This window comes from Lissotriton helveticus, chromosome 5_1 (assembly GCF_964261635.1).
Source record: "Lissotriton helveticus chromosome 5_1, aLisHel1.1, whole genome shotgun sequence".
NCBI classification, from domain to species: Eukaryota; Metazoa; Chordata; class Amphibia; order Caudata; family Salamandridae; genus Lissotriton; species Lissotriton helveticus.
In genome coordinates, this window is record NC_136065.1 from 1,051,579,765 (window position 1) to 1,051,602,267 (window position 22,503).

At 43.3% G+C, this 22,503-nt stretch overlaps 1 protein-coding gene across 4 annotated transcripts in view; it reads left to right on the forward strand.

The window, feature by feature from the left end:
* The window catches only part of ARHGAP19 (Rho GTPase activating protein 19), a 368,551-nt gene that overhangs the window by 191,121 nt on the left and 154,927 nt on the right, over positions 1–22,503 (forward strand). For all 4 annotated transcript variants that reach the window (XM_078643585.1, XM_078643586.1, XM_078643587.1 and 1 more), the window contains exon 4: positions 2,798–3,007. In XM_078643585.1, coding sequence (XP_078499711.1) covers positions 2,798–3,007 — 210 coding nt within the window. The remainder of the gene's footprint in view (positions 1–2,797; positions 3,008–22,503) is intronic.

Below are 22,503 nucleotides of genomic sequence, written 5' to 3' on the forward strand. Positions count from 1 at the left end.
GTACTCTGCTTAAAGTAGAACTATTCTTAAAGAACAGAGCTTCTATTTTTAGGAACTCTAGAGACAATATATTACCTCAGCCTCTAGCACATTTACAGCGACTGTATTTATATGTGATGGAATGGTCTCGACCTTCTTTTCTGTATTAAGAGCCATTTCATGTGTAAATTTCGCAAATCGTTCAGCTAATAATATATATGCATAGTTTTAACTGAATGATTACACTGCTTGAAATGCGCACAGTACCAATATCATTTTCATGTATTTCGCATACACCATTTCAAATGCAAAAAATGTATTTCGGGGTGGGTTGGAATACACATGCATCTATAAATGTTTACTATTGCTTAGTTTTAGTAATGATGGACATTAGATCGTGGAGTGGGTATTGTGTTTTTATCCAGGAGCCTAAACCGATATTCCTATTTTATGCCCTTGTCCGGTTACAATCAATAATATCCATACAACGGCATAATAATCATATCCATATTCAGTCGTAGCACATGCTGCCACATTAAGCAAGGCTGCTTCCCCGGCCCCCTAGAAAGCACAACGAGTTCTCTAAACAATCCAAACCTCCAGCAACCTGGGAAATCCCCCTAGCTTTTGTTTTGATTTCATCCTAGAACTCCTGTAAAGCACTGTACGAACGGCCAGTTCTTAGTGACATCTGATTGACGTCTTATGTCCAACCTTACGTCAAACCCGGCACCTTTCAGGTATAAATATACCAACGTTGCCTTAAGTAAAGACACAGTGGTGGTTTTGGAGCAGAGCAGCTATCTACTTGCCCGAGAGCCCAGCTGATGCGAGAGCCCACGGACGCTGTCCCTCCTCTTTTGACGCACTGAGAGAGACGCTGTCTTTTCTCCTGCCGAGAAATCCAGCTCCGGTGTTATCAGATACCTTCGCGGGTTACTGGGATATCGAGTCCTGAGAGAGAGATACAAGACCTCCTGCTTTCTATTACCCAGGTACGGAGCTGACTAAAACCTTAGAAGAGAATTCTTGAGTCAGATTCTTGGCAAAACAAAACTTAACTTAAACTGCTACTTACTTACTCCTTCTCACTTATTAGGCTTAGGTCAGGTACACCGGGGTAGGCGTATTTAGAAGCACCAGTTGAGTACGTTAGTTAATGTATTTAAGTATGTATATATTTTATCTATTTTAAAGTATCTTATGGCTAAGAAACCATATCAATGCTTTTACAGTATTATTTTATAATCCTCCTTTTACTGTACGACTTTACTTTACTATGAGTATTGCGATTGTGGCAATTCATTTCTCTTGTATGAGGAAGAAGACTGCTCAATAAATTACACCTTTTATTGAAAACGCCCGTCTCTCTTTTCTCTGCACTCTGGTGAAACTAAGTATGCACACTTGACTGAGTGAAATAGCTGTCTATTGTTTTCACACGACGCTAGAGATACACTCTTATTCTGAGGGAGCAAAGTTGTCATGTTATATGGTTGTCAGAAGCTAATCCCTTCTTGTCTATCCAGGGAGGTTAAACTCCTCCTCGTTTATTCGAGAAAGTTTCTAGTGACCTCTGAGCTAGCTGGCAAAAACTTAAGTCTAATATAGTCAGTAGAGACCTAGATAACCCCAGTCCTACGTCTACACTGCTGAATATATTATTCCAATGTGCAGAGCCTATTGGGAATATAGGAACTAAACTACAATAGCGCCCACGAGCTCAGTGGTTCCACAGCCATTCACTACTACCTTTCTGTGTCTTTGGCTTCTCTTCCTGCACAGGTGACCACCTTATTGAAGGTGGTATGGCCAGCAGCACAGCCTAATCATGCTACCTCTTATCCTTCCTGCAATCTCCATTCAATACCACTGCGTGTACAAACCACTTGGGAGTACACTTCAAGGCACATAGGCAGTGGCTCTGTCACAGCTGCAAAGCTATCTTGGAGTAGTTCACCCACAGGTCACTGAGAATACTTACCACCTGAAAAATCTACGTGGTTCACATGATGCACAACATTGGGTATGACATACCAGAGCGGAGTTAGGCCCAACTTTGTGACAAGCAATCCCCTCGTCTTTCTTGGTCCTTGGATTTTTTTCAACAGATCAGATGAAGTTCACCTTGCTGCATAAGCAAGTATTCTATCCGTTGATTTTGTTTCTACTTAAAAACAAGATTTGTAAGATGTTTTCATAAGTGAGTCTTGAGCTGCTAGCTTCCCAATCATGTAACCATTTCGCTGACTGCTTTCTGTGTGCCCTCATAAATAACTTCGAACACTTATTGTGCTCTTCTAGACTGAAATATTAGGCTTTATTGATGGTCATTCTTCTGGCTGCTAATATATCATTCTGAATGCTAGATGTTAATAAAATGTCATACTCTGCACATCCGCTGCTCTTTCCCCATAGAAACCTACTTTATACGTTCTAATTTTGAGAGGTGGAACATTGGAAACATGTTGAGCAGTGGGGCATGTTAAGTGCTATATTCTTTAAAAGCAATGCTCCCACACCAGTTCTTTTGAAAGCAATGCATGTTTGATTAATATTTCCTTCTTAACTTGGATATTTGTGGGGAATATGTTTGGTTAAAGCTATCAATGGACTCCTTGTTGATAGTGAGAAACTGTTCAATGTATTGGACAAATAGAATTGTCGGCATGCTAATAATGCATATTTCCCATTCTAAGCAGTATCCCTCAAGTTTGTTTGCATAGATTAGCTTTTCAACCGAATAGAAGTGTAACATCTGTTCTGGATGGACCTTTGTTTCAAAACTTGCTTTCTGCTTGCCCCTTTTCCTGAACAGATCTTCGCGTGGAGGGCTTATTTCGGATTCCTGGTAACAGCGTGCGCCAACAGATGCTTAAAGATCTGCTTAACAGTGGGGTTGATATTGACATCGAATCTGGTGACTTACACCCCAATGATGTAGCCACTCTGTTAAAGATGTTCTTGGGCGACTTACCAGAGCCTCTTCTCACGCACAGGCATTACCATGCACATCTAAAAATTGCAGGTGAGTGTACCTCTCTGAAAAAAGTTCATATTTCCATTTTTTTGTTTTTTAGAGCTCACCCACCATACAGACAGCACAAACTGTCTGGTTGTAAAAGAACTAATGTGAGCGTAGCATAAACCTACAGTGGGCTTAGAGCCTGTCTAATGCTTAAAACTGGTTATGCTAATTTGTTTGCTTCTTTTTCAATGGCTTGTCTTCCCCTTTTAATATTCTTCACGCCCAGGAGTATAGCCTCGTTCCATCCCTTTGATTGGATGGGTATTAGTCCTCCACTGCTCACATTTAGGAAATTCATATTTTCTTTTTCTTTGAGCACTCCATGAGAGTAAATGTGCTTTTCTTCTTCCCCCAAAACACCTGGCACTGCTGTTGTCTATGTTGTGCTTCTCCCCGTGATCCACCCACCGCTACTTTGTGCCAGCATGGGAGCCAGCATGTTTCATCTCCCTTCCATGGGTGGGAATCCTGCTTCTGGGCATGTCTGCCAGCCACAGACTCTGGCACGTGGGGTGAGAGAGCACCCAGCCTGGCTAGCTTTGACCCTGGGGTATGGGTCCCTGAAGCCAAAAGTGGCTAGGGGAAAGGGCACCACGCACATCCCCCTCACCATCAAAATGTATTTTTTTATGGATACGTTGACGCCCGAGAGCTTGGCCCTCACTGGGTGCAGATTGTAAAATTATGGCCAAAACCACCCACTTCATTCTCTGGCTAGTCCCTGTGGGGGAGCAGACTTTAGAGGCTATTTTCACTGGCCCGGTTGGGCCAATTCCTAAGCATCTTGGGGTCATTTTGCTCCTGGTGGCGAGCCCTAGCCAACAGGAGCATTTCCCTCAGACCTCATGGCCTCTTAATTTGATTTTTGTTGTGAAACCTGGTATTGTTGTTCCCTTGCCAGATTTGTCATCTGCCTAGGCTCCTGATCGTCCCTCCTGCTTGGGGAGTATCTGCCAAAGCCAGCTAGAAGAAGATCCTTTCTGCTGCACTTTGCGGGTCCCGCAGTTTCCTGAATATTTGAGGGCACCTGTGTCAGCAGAGTCAAGGGGGCATAAGGGGACTATGGGGCCAGCTGATTAAAGTCCTTCAGTCCATCCTTGCAGTGGCATCCGATGGCCTCCCCTTCCATTTGGGGCTTCTTTTGCCTTTGTTGCTCCCTGGTCCAGTGTCTTATCAGTCCGTCCTTCGTGCAGAGGTTTTTAAATGGAGATGGGAAGATCTAGGCACACCTGGCGAAGTGTGCCACTTCACCTGAGTCCCAACCATCTTACACAGATTTCTGATGGATACCTCCAACTTAAGATTCCTCACCTTGTGAATATTCCCCCAGGCATCAGACTGGATCTAGATACTTAAAATCAGTATTCCTGCGTGCCAGTAGGTGGTGTTGTGTGACTCCTCATGTATATTATTCCCATCTGGTAGTGATGAGCTGGGCAACATGCAAGTGCCACCCGGATGCAAAGGCATCCATTCCTTTCTTTCCACGCCTTCAGATGTGCATCCAAAGCTTTACTCCTTTCATGTATAGCCAGATTTTTCCCAAACATGTTTTTCTTTGTACCAGTGTGCAAGGGAAATAGGTTGTCTCTCAAAACGATAAGATTTAAACCTTGTATAGACTTCCGCAAACAAATGTCTGTGGTAGCCCACCAGCTGACCAGTGTCACTGAATTCTGACGTCTAGTTGACTGTGGGCTATCTGAGCCTGTTGAATGCCCTGGTTCATGCAAATAATAAATTGTTCACTGTGCCTCTAGTTTGCATTACCACTGCCTGCAACATCAGAGAAGTCAAATCTCTATATTATTTTTTCGTTGAAATTTTACTATATGGAAGACTACGTTTACCTCTACTACAACATTGAGCCATACAGTGTACAAATGCATACTGTGTTTGGCTGGTCTTTCAAATTACTGTCTGCCATGTTTGTTTGTTTGTATTTTGTATTTCGATAGCGTGAACATAGCTAAAAGGCAGTGGAGCACTGTACATGGTCGAAGGCAAGTTTAAAGTCATTGAGTTTTAGGAGAGGAAGCAGATTTTTGTCTGGTTAATGCATTGCTGGTTAATGCATTGTTATATAGTTGTTTTAAAAAAGGTCAATGTTCAACCCTTTCCTAAATTGGAGCAGCATTGGGACGGTCCTAATGAATACAGGGATGTTATTCTAGATCGTAGGTGCATAGATGGAAAAAATGTTTTCTTGGTTTTTCTTTGCCTACAGTCTGATGGTGTCCTGGCTGTGCCAAAAGATGGTGAGTTTCTCGGTAATGGCTTTGTAAATGATTCAGCTGGTTTTGAAGGTGGTACAGGCTTGTAAGGGGAGCCAATACAGTGCCATTAGGATGGGGGTGATGTGAGCATATTTCTTCAGGCCCTGGATGAGACATGCTGCAGTGGGCAGAATTTGAGCATACAAGGGTTTGAACAGCAGTTCTGAAGTGGCTTTCTGGAAGAAAGAGTTTGACTTTCTTTAGAAGAGAAGCTGGTACCAGGACACCTTTTTTTGGCAAGGTATTTCTTGAAGGAGATGTTGGTGTCCAGTGTGATTCCTGATGATTTGGAATTTGGTGAGAATTGGGTTCCGAAGTAGTCATAGTTCGTCATTCAGCCTTATTTTGTTTACTCTTGTTGTTTTTAGCAAACAATAGGACATCTTTCTTGGAGGAGCATTGGGGATATCAAAGGAAAAGCCATAGTTAAAGTTTTTGAGGGGTATTATAGAGATCTATACCAAGAGGATATCTACCCCTCAGTGGGTCAGATAGCAGGCTTACTGGAGAGAGTAAGTAAAGTTTCTTTGGATAGAGATGAGGTTGAAACACTTGAATCTGTCATTACTCTGGAGAAAGTATGTGATGTTCTAAAATTTTGTGCGTCGGATAAAGCTGCTGGGCCAGATAAAATACTTCTAACATTTTATGGGGTATTTTTTCCAGAGTTGGCTAAGAAGATGTTAGAAATGTGTCTTGGGGTTTAACGAGAGGGGGCTCCGCCAGCCTCCTGGGGAGGGTACAAATATAGTGATCTTTAGTAACCAGGGGAAGCCACCAACGAAACCTGGGTCATATAGGCCGATATTCTTAATGAATGCTGATGCTAAAGTGTACAGAAAGATCTTTGCGGCACGTATAGGACGGGTGATTACCAAAAGGTTTTCCCCTGGCATCATGGATTCATACCAGGGCAATGGACCACTGAGCGTATCAGATGGACTATTACACTCTTTGACATCTCGGAGGTGACCAAGAACCCTTTGGCCGTGATCCTCCTCGATGCAGAAAAGGCATTTGACCTAGTTTCCTGGGGTTACCTATGGGGAGTGCATAGATGTAAGGGATTTGGACCTGGACTGATCAAAGCTATGAGAGTGCTGTATCACAATTCAATAGCCCAACTCAAATTAAGGGTACCGAATCAGTAAGGAATTAGAAAATCAGGGGGACGAGGCAGGTGTGCCCATGCTCTCCCTCCTGTTCACCCTGTTTATCGATCTGCTACTCACTCTACTGCTGGAGAACCCAGCCATGAAACCAGTAAGGGTGAAGGGATATAATACAAATGTTCTAGCATATGTAGAAGATATTGCATTGCTAACAACTGAGCCTTGAAAGGCACTGACCGAAGTAGAAAGCGTGGCTGAGATGTTCCATAAAATCTCAATAAAGGTTATATCCACAGTTGATTTTGATATGGCTGACCGACGCTGGGTGGAAAGTTTGACACATCAATGAGTCAAAATTGCGGCCAATGTGGGTACTATTAATAAGATACATTTTTACCCGACTCTGGGGAAAGCGAGTCAGGATGTAAGGCGGATTAATAGCTTGCATCTCACCTTAGCTAGTAGATGTAATGTGCTGAAAATTATTATGCTCCCAAAGGTGCTATACCTGTTTAGAGCCATACCTTTGGAGTTGGAATCCGTTTGGCTGAAGAAACTAAACACCATTTGTACAAACTTTATTTGGCAATATAAGAAGTTGCGACAGGCTTTGAGATGTTTAGTCCTCCACAGAGACAGAGGGCTTGGGCAGTCCCTAACTTTGTTATACAATTGGGAAGCACTCCTGCAATGTATGGGGATCTTCATCAGGGTTAAAGAGGGCACTAGTCTTTCTAGGTCAGAACTTTCAACTATCTATGAATTGTCTTTGGGGGAGGATACAAGAGGGTGCTTCCTAAGGCATATCGAATATAGTTATAAGAAGGAGAGATTTAAAATGGTGGACGCAGGCTTGAAGATCCGGGAACAGCTAAAAAGTAAAATGGGAGTTACAGGGTACAACGGCTATACTCTTTCACTGCCAGGTTTGTCATTCATGGGAGCAATCTGGGATGGTCAGGATGGGTGATCGTACTCATTCAGTGAATTACAGCAGGATTTTGGATTGGAACGGAAAACCTTCTTTAAATACCTGCAGACTAGGGACTTCATATTAAATCTCTGGAGTTAACTAATATTTGTTGCAAGAATCCCCCTCCTGGAATTAATCATGCAACTGGAAAACAGAGTCGGCTCATCGATCTGGCAGTGGATGATTTAGAACCTCAAAGGGGCAGGTGGGGTGAAAGATTGGGGAGACAGTGTAGATATCCAGTTCTCAATCAAGTTTGTTATGAAAGTTTTATCACTGCAAGCTTGAGAAGCCAGCTCTATAAAACCATATTCAACCTCTATTACACTCCCGCTAAGCTGTTTAGCTGGAACAAAAGATCCAATGATAAATATCCCGCAGATATGGCTTATATGTTTTGTGAGTGTGAGAAGCTACAGGCGTTAACAGGCCTTTCTGCAAGAGGCACTTAAAAAAGGTAGATATTGCCCCATCACTGATTCTGTTTGGCCTTGATTATCGCTGATCTGGGGATATTGGGAAGATTTACTTATTTTTTTTTATCCATGGCGATAGCATGCCTCATAGCAGCGGCCTGGAAAAATGTTGAGCCACCAACAATACAGCAATAGTTTTTAGGGCTCGCCTGGCGTTGCGGCGCGAAGCGCTGCCGCCAGCGAGCCTTATTGTCGTTGTCTTCCCTCCCCAAGTGGCACAGACCAGTGCACGAGCAGACACCGGTCTGTGAACGCACGAGCCGCAGGGAATGCCAACGTGCACGCTCACGGCGTCACGCTCCTGCCCTCCCGCATCTCATCCAAGGCGCGCTCCAAGCCGACTTGTTGCTTTTGTTATTCCCGTGAGTAGTAAACCCGGACATCTTGGCTTTTTTATTTATTTCTAGCGATAGCTTGCTCACCATATCGGACTCCATTGACCAGGGCCACAGGAATTATGCGAGTGTGCGGCCGCGGTAATTTTCGTATAATTGTATATTTGCCAATATGCACGTAATCCATCCCTTTTTGCATAATCTGCAGATTTTTAACAAACAAAAAAACTGTTCAAAAGTTGCAAAAAACGCAGCGACACTGGTCAATGGGTGTTAAACTGATACTAATGAATGGACGGACAGTGCTAACAAGTTTAAGAATGACTGTCACAAAATGTGTTATGTTATGTTATGTTATTTATTTTTTTGTATAGCGCAACGGTTACTCAAAAAGAGTGTCCCGGCGCTTTAGGTAAAGGAGAGCAGATTTCAGAATAACACAACACAGCTAAAAGAGGTTAAAAGATAAGCAGAAAGAAAGCGAAACTACTGGCAGACCTGTTGGGAAAACAGCCAGGTTTTGAGACCTCTTCTAAAATCAAGGAGAGTAGACGCCCCCCGCAAAGGGAGCGGTAATGAATTCCACATCTGTGGGGCCAACAGACTGAAAGAGCGGCCCCCGAGGCGGGCCCTCTTCACACGCGGAACAGCCGCCAAAAGTAGAGATTCTGACCTCAACGAACGAGTCGGATGGTAGAAGGTCAGTCTCTTTTGGAGATGTTTAGCTCCCACAGCATGGAGCGCTTTATAGGCCAAGGTCAGAGCCTTAAAGGCGATCCGTTTGCGGATGGGTAGCCAGTGTAACGTCGCCAACAACCCACAGGCGCTGGTGCGCCTACTTAGGCCAAAAATGGCCCTGGCCGCCGCGTTCTGAAATATGTACCTCATAATGCCGCATAGTTTGGCTTTTATTGCTGCAAAATTTACTCCACCCTGCTGCATAATTTGGCCCTCCCCTGCCGCATAATTCCAGTGTACCTGCCAGTGACGCTTGTGTGGCCGGAGATCTTGCTTAAGGTGAGCAGGCTAAGGTACACATGCTGATGACAATTCTTGACCACCAGGCTCACATACTGCTTTTATTAACCTCCCCTTAGTCCAACAATTTACACTCCGATTCTTGTCCAAGTCCGTGTTAGCTTTGTCACTTCTGTGTGCTGACCCCTGTATGCTGTCCTTTGTATATTTTTTTTTTTGCTTCAATACTTGATGGGGGGTGTGTGGATGTTTTGCGTAAGTGGTGAAGGACCTAGTATGTGGTCTACCCTGAAAATCTTAGACAATTAGTCGCTGATGGTACTACGTTGTTTCCATTGTACCCTGGTTTCTGTCCCAGCAACCTCTCTGCTTTCAGTCGTCAGTGGGCAGGCGTTCTCTCCTCCAGTCTGCCTCAGGATGACTTTAATACCATTATTTGTTTTTTTGCTGCAGCCACCTGTTGGGATCCTTCTCTTTAAAGGTCACAGCTGTGGTGTCTTGCTGTCTGATTTTTAACAGTGCTGTATCAGGTTTGTTGATGCCCACTTTTTTGCGAGGCATCGACAAATGTTTGTGGAGAAGGATTTTGGATTGGTTTTCGAATGAAGGTGTGGGGCGGGGGAAGTGGCCCTCCTTTCTATTAGGCGCCAGAGAAGCAATTCAGTGCAATAAGAGTTGAAGCAGCCATCTTTTATAATTTTCCTACGACATGCACCGATCCATTTGGATATATAATAAGAACTAATGACGATTTGCATTAAGGTAATGGATCGAGCATTTGTAACTGGGTCCCAACACAGATTGCACTTAAGAGACAGCCATGCAACCACCTTGGGGGGTGGCGGAGGCAGAAAATCCACAGGGGACTTTTGTCAGTGCCATGTTAAGAGCCACAGCGTCCTCCGAAGCAGGAACAGGGGAAGGAGTGCGAATGGCAGTGATGCTAATAGCGATGTTTCTGCGGGAACTCTATGAAAGGCGCGTATCCCACCCACGTACGCCGAAAATGGAGTCAAGCTGCTTTGCAGTTAGGTCTGTAAATCTGCCGATAGAAAGATGTGTGCAGTGGGTGTAGTTTACAGTGTGTGCATCATTGCGGACTTACCTAGCATGAGGCCAGATTTCCCAAACAGCTGAAAGTATTTGAGATACATGTACCTTCGATTTCTGGTTTGCATCTTGCACTGCACAGTAGCGATGGAAAGCTATATCCGTCTCTTCATTCTGTGTAATGTGCTCATTGTGTCTGTCCTCATTGTAACCAGCGCTCGAAGTGCATTAAAGTATGGAAATTGTGAGCGTAATGCGGCGGTGGTCAGTAAGCTCGGCGATGGGATCAAAGGTGTGGCTAAAAGAAAAAAAAATCTTTTTTGGTAGTCTTTCACCGTCAGGTAATTGTTTCTAAAATTACGCACACCTTAAGTGAAAAATAAATGCAAGTTAACCGAATCAGTGAGAAATGTACTTATTCTAGGGTATGAAACCTGCATTGGTTAATATGATCGGTGCTCATTTTTGTGTATGTAACAGATGGCCACATTATTTTGTAGTGTTTTAAGGTCCCAGCCTGTGACAGAAAGCACTGTGAATATGTAAGTTATTTTACACTTGCTTTACATGATGTATAAAGTAGGCTCCCACAAACTATGCAAAAAAGATTTAGGTTAGATCAAAAACGTGCTACCTAAATATAGTGTTTAGTAAGATTCAACCCAGTGCAAAAATTTTTATAACTGTGTATTAAAGACATACTCTACAGGTCAGTTGATAACACCATCCCAATTCTGCTAAAAAAAAGAATACATCTTTGCCTACACAAAGCTTTGACTGAACTCCATCAATTAAAGCCAATACCGACTTCCAAGCAGCCTTTACATTGCAGATTAACCAATTGTGCACATTTCTTTCAGACAGCAGACATGTTGGCAAGAAGGCTTGGTCCTTGTTAGGTCTCGCCAGCGAGACGTATTGTCAGTGTGATGCCTCCCAAGGGAGACAGACCGGGGCACGTGCTGATTCTGGTGTGTGAACGCGCTCCTCTCCGGAAGACGTGCTGCGCGTGAATTTACAGTTAAGTGGTCCTCTCCGGGAGACTTGCTATCATTTAGCGGCATGAGGCGACTGTCGGCATGCTTGTCCTAATTACTTTCTTTGTTCTGCTCGGGAGCAGGCGTCTTACTGGCGCCACGCGTTCATTAGGCATAAAAGCTGCTTGTTGTGTGTGCTATTCTTTTCACCTGCTCCGTATTGTTGTTTTTAAATGGAAAGCAAATAAAATGCCCTCGCCTAAAGCTGTTACTTGTTATTCCACTTCCCTGCGTTACAGATCTCTTTTTCACACTCACCTAGTTTCGGCTGACCATCCGTCACTCAGCATTAATTCGGACTACTCACTGTCCTCCTTCCTTCTTCATAACCCTGAGCCATAGTCCTACGTCACTGTCTCTAGCTGCCCAGGGTTTCACATGCCGGCTAGTTGTCTTTCCTTTTGTTAGTATATTGATGGCAAAGAGGAAACTACTCCTATATCTCGGAGCATGAACACTTATAAAGACACTCCTCTAATCTAATGCAACAAATAAAAACTCCCTGATGCTCCCGCTGCTTTCGCAGCCGAGCTGCACACCTGACAGCAAACAGAGGGGAGTATACCAGATGCACGTTGAGTGAGTGATTTTACAGTTTTGTAGTGGCCATATGGGTACGTGTTACTCCAATAAACTAACAAATGCTACAAAGCACTGATGATTAAATACTGTGTTAAGTTGTGGAAGCACGTTATCTGACCACACTGCTCTATAGAGAAAATTTGGTGTTTCTATGTTTTCTCACTCTGTATCAAGCGCTGCTAGCCAGTGAAGTAGCGTTGCGCAGTTCGCTAGTAAAAAGCACTGATGGTTTTTACTTTTCCCTTCATGAATTTTCTGAGACTTCATTTTAACTGGACTGCAATCGTTGCTATTTGAAGCATATGATTGACGTTGTCAGTGGCATGAAAGTGAAATTAATGCATGTGGTGGCGTGAGAAACATACTCTTTTGCTAACATGCACTGGTTTTTTTATTTTTCTGAATGAGGTTTGGGCGGCCAGGGAAGGAATATGTGACATTTTTCCGCATGCATTTACAACGCGGTTGTTATAACGACCGCGCTGTAACCACGCATACCATTACCCCGCAAGTCATCACAACGACTTGCTCAGTAATGGTATGGTGGTTACAACGCAGTCGTTGTAACAGCTGCGTTGTAATTACATGCATTGCAAAAGATTTGTGGTAAGTGCTGTTTACCTGCAGGGAAGTAATCATTTACTATGACTATATCAATCAAAGGAGTGAGGGTGCCCTCTTCACCCCCCAGGAAGATGATTTGTTTAAAACACTGATGGGTGGCAGAGTTTAATTTCTTGACAGTGGCAGCACTTTCAACTTTCCAGCACCTTTTTTTTTTTTTAACTAGCAAACGCGATTGATGTGCCCAAAATGATGCTCCCTTTTTTCCGACCCCACAAAATGCTTTCTGTGGTCATTGAGATTGAAAGTGCCCGTACTATGCGCTCTCGTATGGCTACTTCACCAAGACACTAAGGCCTTGGTCACAGAGGGGGTTTAGGGCAGTACAGGTGCGGGGAGTGAGGAAGGACTAGGGGTTTACATTACAGAACCTCCAGGGACGTGTCCTACACTCTGTACTGTAAATGCCCCTTCTGCCATTCTTGAGGCACTGTCCCCTTAATGAAACCTCATGCAAATGTTCAGATATGTTGTTTATTACTTTTGCTAATGGTGACAGTTGGTTGCAGGGCCAGTACTGATTATTGTTGAATGATTGCTTTAGTATGCATTAAGATTGGCATATATTCATTCCCTAAATTAAAATTTAAATAAAGGCTGTCACTCGCTTACCTAATTTGAGGCATGTTTTTCAAACATTTAATGTTGAGTTAGTATTGTCAATGTGGTTTTAAAAACTACAATGAAGATGTAGCAAAGTAAGAATATCGGTCCAAGGTGTGTTTAGTGTAGGTGCAAAGCTGGCTCAGTGAAGAGGGGTTAGACTTCAATAACTTACAGGATACCAGTGATTTTTTTTTTTTAAATCTACAAAGCCCACTTGATGGTCAACAAAAATAATCCATATAAAGCCAACTGTATTCTTTTAGCAAATGGAAGTGGAGCCCAGGATAGCGGGCCATAGTATTCCAGGTGATTATTAATGTGTTGGTCCATTGGCAAAAAGGCTAAGTGCTCACTACTGAAGGTGTAATCTGCATGTAACAGGTATCCATGTTATAATCTGCATCCTATTATAACCTGGTAAGACACAGGTTGGAATCCTGTCACAACTGACTCAATTGGTCTTCTTTATGAAGTCAATAGTATTGGTACTCTGCAGTTTTGTGCTAAGAGCATCTTTTCCTAAAGCAGAAAAGTCAATTCATTTTTTTATCAGCATGGTTTAATTGGCTATTTTAATGTTATTGATTGTATTAAGTCTATGGCTGCATGGATGAATACTTATAAGGTCCAAAAGGCGAGATAGATTGCTTTGCAAATGCTTGTGTTCTATAAGCCTCTGTGGGTGCGTGTGCTCTTCCGCTTCACAAGCCTCTGCAGGTGTCTCTGTGTGCGCGCCCTGGCTGCCTCCTGTTCGTCTGCGGCTGCATGTTTGTGAATGGGGTGTGTCTGACAGTAAAAGGGGCTACATTTGGTGCAGTGGAGAAAGTCAGGTGCTTTAAAAGTCTTTTTATGGAAAACATTATAGGGAAAAAGGAAATGTTCCACGTGTGCACATTTTCTTTCTCCACCCTCCCCAATCAAACCCAGCTCAACTATCAACTGGCCCCTTGTCATGAGAATTCATTTTTTTTTTAATTCAGTGAGGAGCAGATCACAGAGAGCAATTCGTCAAAGTGTTTAAAAAAAATAAAAAAATAAAAATACTGCCCACATACTCCCAAACTAAACATTATGCCTGAAATCACATTCGCACAACGCTCTACAAATTCAAGTTCCTAATCACAGGTATTACAATCCTTTCATGAGCAGAGAAACAGATGAATAAATAATAGATAAGGAAGAAACAAGAGGGAGATTTACATCATTATTTCTGCCTCAGTGAGGCAGTGAACGCTGGCAACAGCCTGTGTAAAAGCCCACTGGTTGTGAGTTAAACTTGTAGCAGTAGTGTTCCTCTCCTATTTGATTCAAGTATAGTATTCAGCAAATTGCATAGCATCAGTGTTATTGACTCAACCTATTAATAACTAGCACCCAATGAGAAATCTCGTGATTCAACGGTTATTACACTGGAAGTTAACCACAGCTCTACTGACAAGACCCCCCTACCAGTTGATATAGTTTCTGTTGTTGTTCAAGTATATCTTTAGCTCGATTTGAGCGAGGACCTGATCCCTCAGGTGCCATGCCAATTCCTGAATTAAAGTCGGTCTTTAAACCAGTTTGACACTGGCAAACAGATCAGAGCCCCCCATTTCCTAGCTCCCTTTACTTTACAATTGTGTCTCCAGGTTATACGTGCTAAGTATACAAGACAAGCATTTGCAATGCAATAGGTCTCGCATTTATTGCATTGCAAAATGGTAGGCATCACGGACAAAGGGAGGGAGGGTGGGGGGAGAAGGCACGGACAATGGGAGGGAGGGCAGGTGGGGGGGTCGAGAAGGCACAGCCAACGGGAGGGCGGGCAGAGAGGAGAAGGCTCAGACAACATGAGGGAGGGTGGGGAGGGGAAAAGCAGGCACAACAACAGGAGGGAGGGGGGAGTAAAGAAGGCACCAAAGCATGTTGTGCCTGCAGTAGGAGAACCGTGTAACAACTGAAGTAAAGGGGCGAGTCGCCATGGGAGATGACAAGTGAAGAGGAGGCGGTATTAAGGAGGGACTACCAAGCCTAGTGACGAATCAGAAGCCAGCATTTAGGACGGACAGCGATACAAGCCAATAGCAAATATGGGCGGAGAGTAGGCAGGGCTTCTATTCCCTACTCCTCTACAATAAGTCTTGCAACGCAGCGCATGCACGCTGGGTCTAGGCTCGACCTAAAAAGAAAAAGGTAAAATAGCAATAAACAAAGTAACTATGCAGGGTGGTGTGTCAGTTCAAGTTCTTATCGGACATTTCATGTGAGGTGGGGGGGAGGTCTAGGCCAGTAGTGGACCCAAATTCTGAGACCTAGGCATCCGCCAGTGGGAGCAGTCTGGGTGGCAATCCTACCAGGCTTGTGTAGAGTGGGGTAGAGCGTTCTAGCTCGGGGGTCGGTTTCCGTGCGATTCTTGCTCCTGCATTGTATCTATATGGTTATATTAAATAGCATTCACAAACCTAAACATCATGAACTTTTAATTAGAACAACGGAAAGAGAACAGCAGCAACACTGTTACATATACTTGTAAAGCAAGGGGACAGTGTCTCCAAATTCCAGACCACTCATGGAGGTACTGAGGTGAAACACTAACCTCTGGGGTGCAAACTAGCAGGTAGGGGCAATAGCGCAAGAGATCACGGTTCTCAGAGTGGATCACAAAGGTTCCTGGGTCCCACCAGCATGCTAGCCAATTGGGTGCAGTACCATCGCACAAAGCAGGTAAAAGGGAGTAAATGGAGACATTGATAGATATTAAAAAATGCTACAAAGGAGGGTTTGTTTATCATGCTGGGTTATATCAACTGGAGAGTCAATTGCTGGACAGCCCATATTCATCAATGGTGCTGGTCTAAAGGGCACAGCAGATGCTTGTGAACATTAGTGTCTGACGAGGTTGAATTCGCAACAGGCTGCCTCCACCTTGTGGTGAGGGATTCATGGTGCTCAAGGCACCATTGAGCTCTTTATAAGCGCAGGACTCCTTGGTTGAGGACTTGACAGTCCCATGTGTGCGGTCATCCACACGAACCAATGGAAGCAGCAGGCAAGCAGAGCTTCAGCAGAGCATTGGGTTAGGCCAAGACATGAGGATTGTCTCTTGTTTCACACTGTATATAAATCTCTGTAACAATGGTCTATGGTCCAAGTCCAGGAATAGGGCTGTGTGCTGCTGAAAAGCTCTAGGGTACATTCAGAAACATGGACAGTGAACTGAAGGAAGATGTTCGATCACAGTCCAGAATATTCCACAAGGGGCTCCAGGTGAATCCTTCAGTGAACCTCTGGAGGGAAGGTACTTGGATTCTTTCTAGAGTACCAGGACAAAGGAGGAGCAGGAAGGAGAAGTGGGTGTGGGTTTCTCCTGTGTAGGTAGCACCCAGTCTGCGTCTTACCTGCACTAAAGTAAATGTATGAGAACAGTTATGGTTATAAGCAGGTGCACTGCTTATGTTTGAGAAGCTTTTACCTTATGCATATATTCTACCGTAATCTCTTTTATTGTAATTCTGCAAAATTGTCTCCATTTTACTTTTGGATCACAACACTCTTTCCTTGTTTGAAACCATATCTATGCATTAAAAATATACTTAATCCCAGGGCAAAATTACTAAAAAAAGAAGTGGGGGGATTAACCTAATTAATCAGTATGCATGTGGCATCACGGCGGGTGACATTGCGGCACGTGAGGCTCGTGACATCACAGCGCGTGACATCACATGAAGTGACATCAGATCTTAAGCCCTCACATATATGTTTAGCAGGTCTATCATGAAAACATTTCGAGTATACTTGCAAACCCTCCTGATTTGGCAGAAGATTCACTCTTTCGTAAGCTTCACATAAACCAATATTGCCTTTTGTCAGCGTAAAGCTTCCTCTTCCCATAGTGCTTTAAAAGAAAAAAAATTGATATTTAAATTATTACAACGCCTCCTCAGGAGTAGTAAGCACTATATAAATGCTATTTATTTTGTGTAACTACTGGGAAAGATCAACACATCTGACATTCTCCTAAATAGAGCCTGAACAAAGTGAAAAGCTGCCTCTCTTAACCCCTTCGATGCTTGTGACGGAACAGTTCCATCACGAGCGCCGGTTGGGCTGTGCTTATGACGGAACCGTTCCATCACGGCCACGTCCGTTTTTTAGAACCTTCAGACACAGCGCGAAAATTCACGCCGTGCTAAAGGTGTTAAGTGTGTGTGGAGTGCTAACAAGGTGTGAGCCTTTGTTTCCCCTCTGCTGCATTTGCATCTAATAGACTGCTGCCAGCCAGGAGACTCCACTAAAAGGAGGCCTGATGACCCCTCAGATTCGGCCTTTGTTATGGGCCCAGTAGGAGTCAGGAATAAGAGAGCCCCGGCCCGTCCCTGCCTGCACGTTGTTGCTATCGAAAGTAGATAACAATGTTCAGGCGCAGCTGAAAGTGTCCCGGTGTTTGAAAATTACACCGGGACGAATCCAGCATCTTTTTCAGTGGGGCCCAACTCCTTGGCAGGGTGGACGTTGTCCACCCTGTGAAAAAAGTGGGTAGATGCCGTCCACCCGCGTGTACCCCGACTTGTGCCCTGCTTAATCCCCTGTAGACTAAACATTTTTACCCCCAACCATTCGCATGAACTCACATAGCCTCCATTATTGATCACACCTAACTATTAATAGTTTAATCTACCAACAAAAAAATTTAGGAAATACAAGGAACAATTTTCTTGAGAGCACAAGACTAACCCCAATAACCAACAATCAAACACTAGATTAACCCCATATGTTGCATGCTACTTGCTGTAAAGTGTTTCAATGCCTCTTTGAGGTAGTAAACACTACATACATAGAAAAACAATAGAATATCACAGGGAATTGGGGTTCCACTGACAAGACAGGACCTAGAGAAAGCATTAAATAATGCCCAATATTCAGGTACCACTGAGGTAAACTGATTTCTCTTTTCATTCCGCAAGGAGCATAAAAAGAATCTTTTTGCGCTTTAGACACTCAAAATTCTAACCAATTTGCATTCAAATTTTCGGTCACATGGAAGCAAATCGATTTCTCCTCACTTAATTACGTTAGACTTGTGTGAGCAACTCATCCTACGTAGGTTTTTACATCCAACAGCAATAAGCATTCTGGAACGTGTTTCAAGTTTCCAGTTATAGTAGCTAGATAGGAGTTTACAATCACAAGCATGCTTAGTGCTGTTCTCTGGAAAGCTGGTCCAGAAGAAAGTCATTCTTTCTTGGGTTTAGCTCCAAGTAGGCACTGGACATCTAGTTCCGAATTATGTACAAGTGGTGTCTTAGGCATTGGATGTGTTAACGCGGGGTTTCTAGAACACAGTTATTGATCTAGACCCCCATTTCCGGTCGACTGGAACGTTGGTACCTGTCATTGAGTAAAAGGAAATCCACTACTAGGTCAATCAATTAAGAACTTCAACCACTCTAAAAGACCACTTACTAGGAAAAAGTTTTAAAAGTTTATTGTAAAGCCAAAAATAACTGGAGATACAAACATCTCAGAATAAGGTTCAAAAGGTATACAGGTATCACTATAAACAGGAATTCTCTAAATGCTTAGTCTACAAAAGAAAATTATTAGGAGCAATTCAAATGTCATGAGAGTTGCAAGAATAGCTACAAGTTGCAACCTGAGAGTCATTTACAAAAAAAAAGGAAATAATACAGGTTAGACTGTCCCTACACTAGACTAAGTGACATCCCTACTTAACAAGATCTTAACCTAAAAAGGTGTCAGCAGTGGTGACTTCCAAAGAAGATCACACACTTCTCTTAGTCTCCTTTGTGAATCGACCTCTTGTAGTCTACCTATCTGCCTACCCATCCGCTCTCTTAGGCTCCTCAGACCCTCTGCTCTAACTCCACCCAGGGGTGCTGTCCCTAATACAAAATCACATTTCCAATAGGAACGCCCCTCACGTGGTATCGGTTCTGGCGGCAAATTCCATGCTGGTACTCCTCTGGACCCTTCGTTAACGTTGACCTTGCTTCCCAGGCTTCTCTCCGGCAGGACGGTACCCCCAGGAAATTCCTGAAGACTCATACAGGCCTGTGCCAGGCTCTCTTGAACAAAAGTCTATTCATCACTTTCCTGATTAGACCCTCTGCTCGCACCTGCAACAGACACTCGTACTGTGGGCCTCAGATTCCGACCTCCACTGTATCTTCGAAGTCGTAAAACATCCAACAGGCTTCACAGTTTGTGCCTAGCATGACATTTCTCTAACGAACACATGCAGATCAAAGGAGATGACTGTCTTTTCAGGCCTATTAGGGTTACATGAAACGGGCCTATGCATCCTGCAAACAATTAATTTCTTAGCTTAAACAGTATTCTAACTTATAGCATACTAAAGTTATATAAAACGTCTAAACATTTTTCAGTTCTATTAGTCAGTAATTCTTTGCATGATTAACCCATATCAGGAAAATGTATTAGCTTCATGTACTCTTTGTGAACTGCCATGTGGCCTACACATTTCTACGTTTAGCAGAATTACAATTTCCCTTACAGTCACATAACACAGGATTTCAACATCATTCTAACAGCACTACATATTCCATATTAACTTCTCATACTGATATATGTATTATCACTCTAATTAAACTCATATATATTTTGTCACTCTATAAGTCGACACTCTTATGTGATGTATACTAGACTAACACAACGTGCTTGTAAATATGATGCACTTCTACAATTTCTTAAATTGCGCTCTCTCAGTCCCCCCTTTGATGACTTTTAGTAGTCATCACCATCACGACACCATCCCTAAGGTATAGATTGAATCAAACTGAAGTCGTTGCAGTACCCCCTCGTTTCATCATCTCTAGAGCCTTCAGACTCCTGTACTGAGTATCCTGCATTGCAGTTAATCTCCTCTCCTGCTCTCTCATGGATCTCTGCAACCTGTTTGATCTATACCATTGGTACAGCCGCACCAATCCCCACAAAGTGATTATACAAATCACTATTATGATGATAGGTTTCAGTATATACCAAATGAAACTCTTTCCTAGATTGGCAAACCAACCTCCAACCTTACCCATTCCTTGACCTACTTTCTCCCACACATTTATCTTTGTTAAATCCTCTATCTCATGGTGAATTTCAGTAATGTTCCGTATGTATTTTTCCAGAGGTTTTGAATTGTCTGGAATGTAAGTGCAACATTCCTGGACCTTCAAAGCCTTACAGACTCCTCCCTCTTTGGCTAACAGGACATCTAGAGCAAGTCGGTTCTGAAGAACCATTGCCCTTATCGATTGCATTTCACCCTCCACCAGCATTAAGGATCTAGCAGTGCTGGCGGACAACCTATCTACAACTGTTGCCAATCTTCTGATTTTGATGTCATTGAGTATTATCCCCAAAAGAGGCATGGTAGCGCCAAATATGTCTCCAACCACCTCCTCACTGCTCAAATCTCTTCTTTCCCTAACTTGCTTTCCCCCCTCTATGATTTCTATTTCTTCTGCATGGTATATTTTGGGAAAGACAACTGCCAAGTAACACGATCCATACCAATTATCTGGCACTTTCACGTACGCATTTCTTCCACATACAAAATATACATTTGGGATCACCTGCCTTTCCTTCAAAAAGTCCTTAGAGTAGTACTCTAATTGGAAAGCATGTTCACAACTTACTTCTCCCACAAACACATTCTCGTAATAGGTCTTACCCCTATATATACACAGTTTCCCCCTTTTCTCCCGATCTAAAGCTATTGGACCACTGCTACCCTTTCTTTGGTGTGACTTTTCTTCCTCGGTCCAATCTGTTTTCCATTGGCCTGAAGCCTTTAACATTTTCTGTCTCCTGTATCGATCATCCACCTGTCCTACAAACTTTTTCTCAATTTCTGACACTTTACAAGTCAAATTATTTCTCCTGGCATGTGAAGTATCTAAAGTTCTCCATGGAAGGAAAAATTTCTGTAACCTGTCTTCACTCTTGTAATAATCCCATTTGTTCAGATGTTTGTAGTTTGGAACTTCTGGTAACACGGAATCGAAGTTCGAGTAATAGTACTCGAACCCGTCTCGTTCATAAAATATGCTCAACAACAAACTACATGTGATTCCATATGTCAATGGAAGATGATGGTACCTAATGCCTTCGTCTACAGATGCTGGCAGCTTCATGCAGACGTAGCAATTTTTAGACTCCATGGCATCTATATACTCATAAAGCAGTTTAGCATATGCATTCGATTTAAAGTTCCCCTGTGATTCATCTACATGTAACCTTCGAGTCTCAGCTGCTAGTAAAGCTTTGTCTTTCTCTGTATTGTCCCCTTTTTTACTAGCAATATTAGGTTTCGGTGTCGATGTAATCTTTGGTTTCGTTGTTGCTTTCTCTTCGTTTTCATGTCCCACTACATATGATATTGTAACCACTAAAGCTATAAGAAAAATCACTCCCACTAAAAGTGTGCCTATTATACATTTGGCCCTGCGGTTCGGGTTGCCAGCCTCCATGATCTCAAACAGTGTAGTTCCAGTTTTCTTTCTCAGCACAATGTCTTTTGCGAACCACACCTGGAAGGGCGTCGAAGATTTCGAAGTTCTCTCCTTTCTTTGTCGTCTCCTTGCTAAAGGTCCTCTTCTGTCGATGTTCTCAGGTCTTCCCCTGTGAGTTTTTGCCGTAATTTCTTCTTTCCTCCTCCAAAACTTCTGGAGCTTCACGCGACGATCCAGACCCAACGGCGGAAAAAAGAATCTGAAGATGGCGCCCAAGGGTGGTAGCTTCCGCCGGAAGCACGCCGACGTCACCGAAAGGACACCAAATGGTGGGACGTCGACGCCCACCTGGGCTACGACAAAAAAAAAAAAAAGAGAGAGAAAAAAGACTACGATTCCGGACCCAACCACCAGATTGCGGAATATGCACAGCATAGTGAATCCAGAAAAATTCACGCTGCAAAACAGCAGGTTGCGTGAGAAGTGAAATGGACTTTTGGGTTTCAGCAGATGGAAGGGCAGTGTTACCTGAGGAATTAGTGAGTCCAATGGCACGACAGATACATGGTCCAACACACCTAGGAAGGGATGCCATGCTGAGAGTGTTTAGGCAGACTTGGTATTGCCCTAAATTTAGGATTGCAGCAGAATCAGTCTGTAAGAGATGTGTTACTTGTCAACAATTGAACATAGGGTAAAGAACACCAGTTACAATGAGTCACATTGGGAGGTCTGGGGGGCCTTTCAACAGAATGCAGTTGGATTTCATTGAGATGCCAAAGAGTAACCACCTTAGGTATGTTCTGGTGGTTGTATGCATATTTTGCAGATGGGTTGAAGCTTACCCTACACGTAGGTGTGACACACTCACAGTAGCAAAGCTGTTGCTTAGAGAATTGATCCCGCGCTTCGGGGTGCCGGCCTCTCTGGAATCTGATCGAGGAACTCATTTTAACAGCGAAGTTGTGAAGATGCT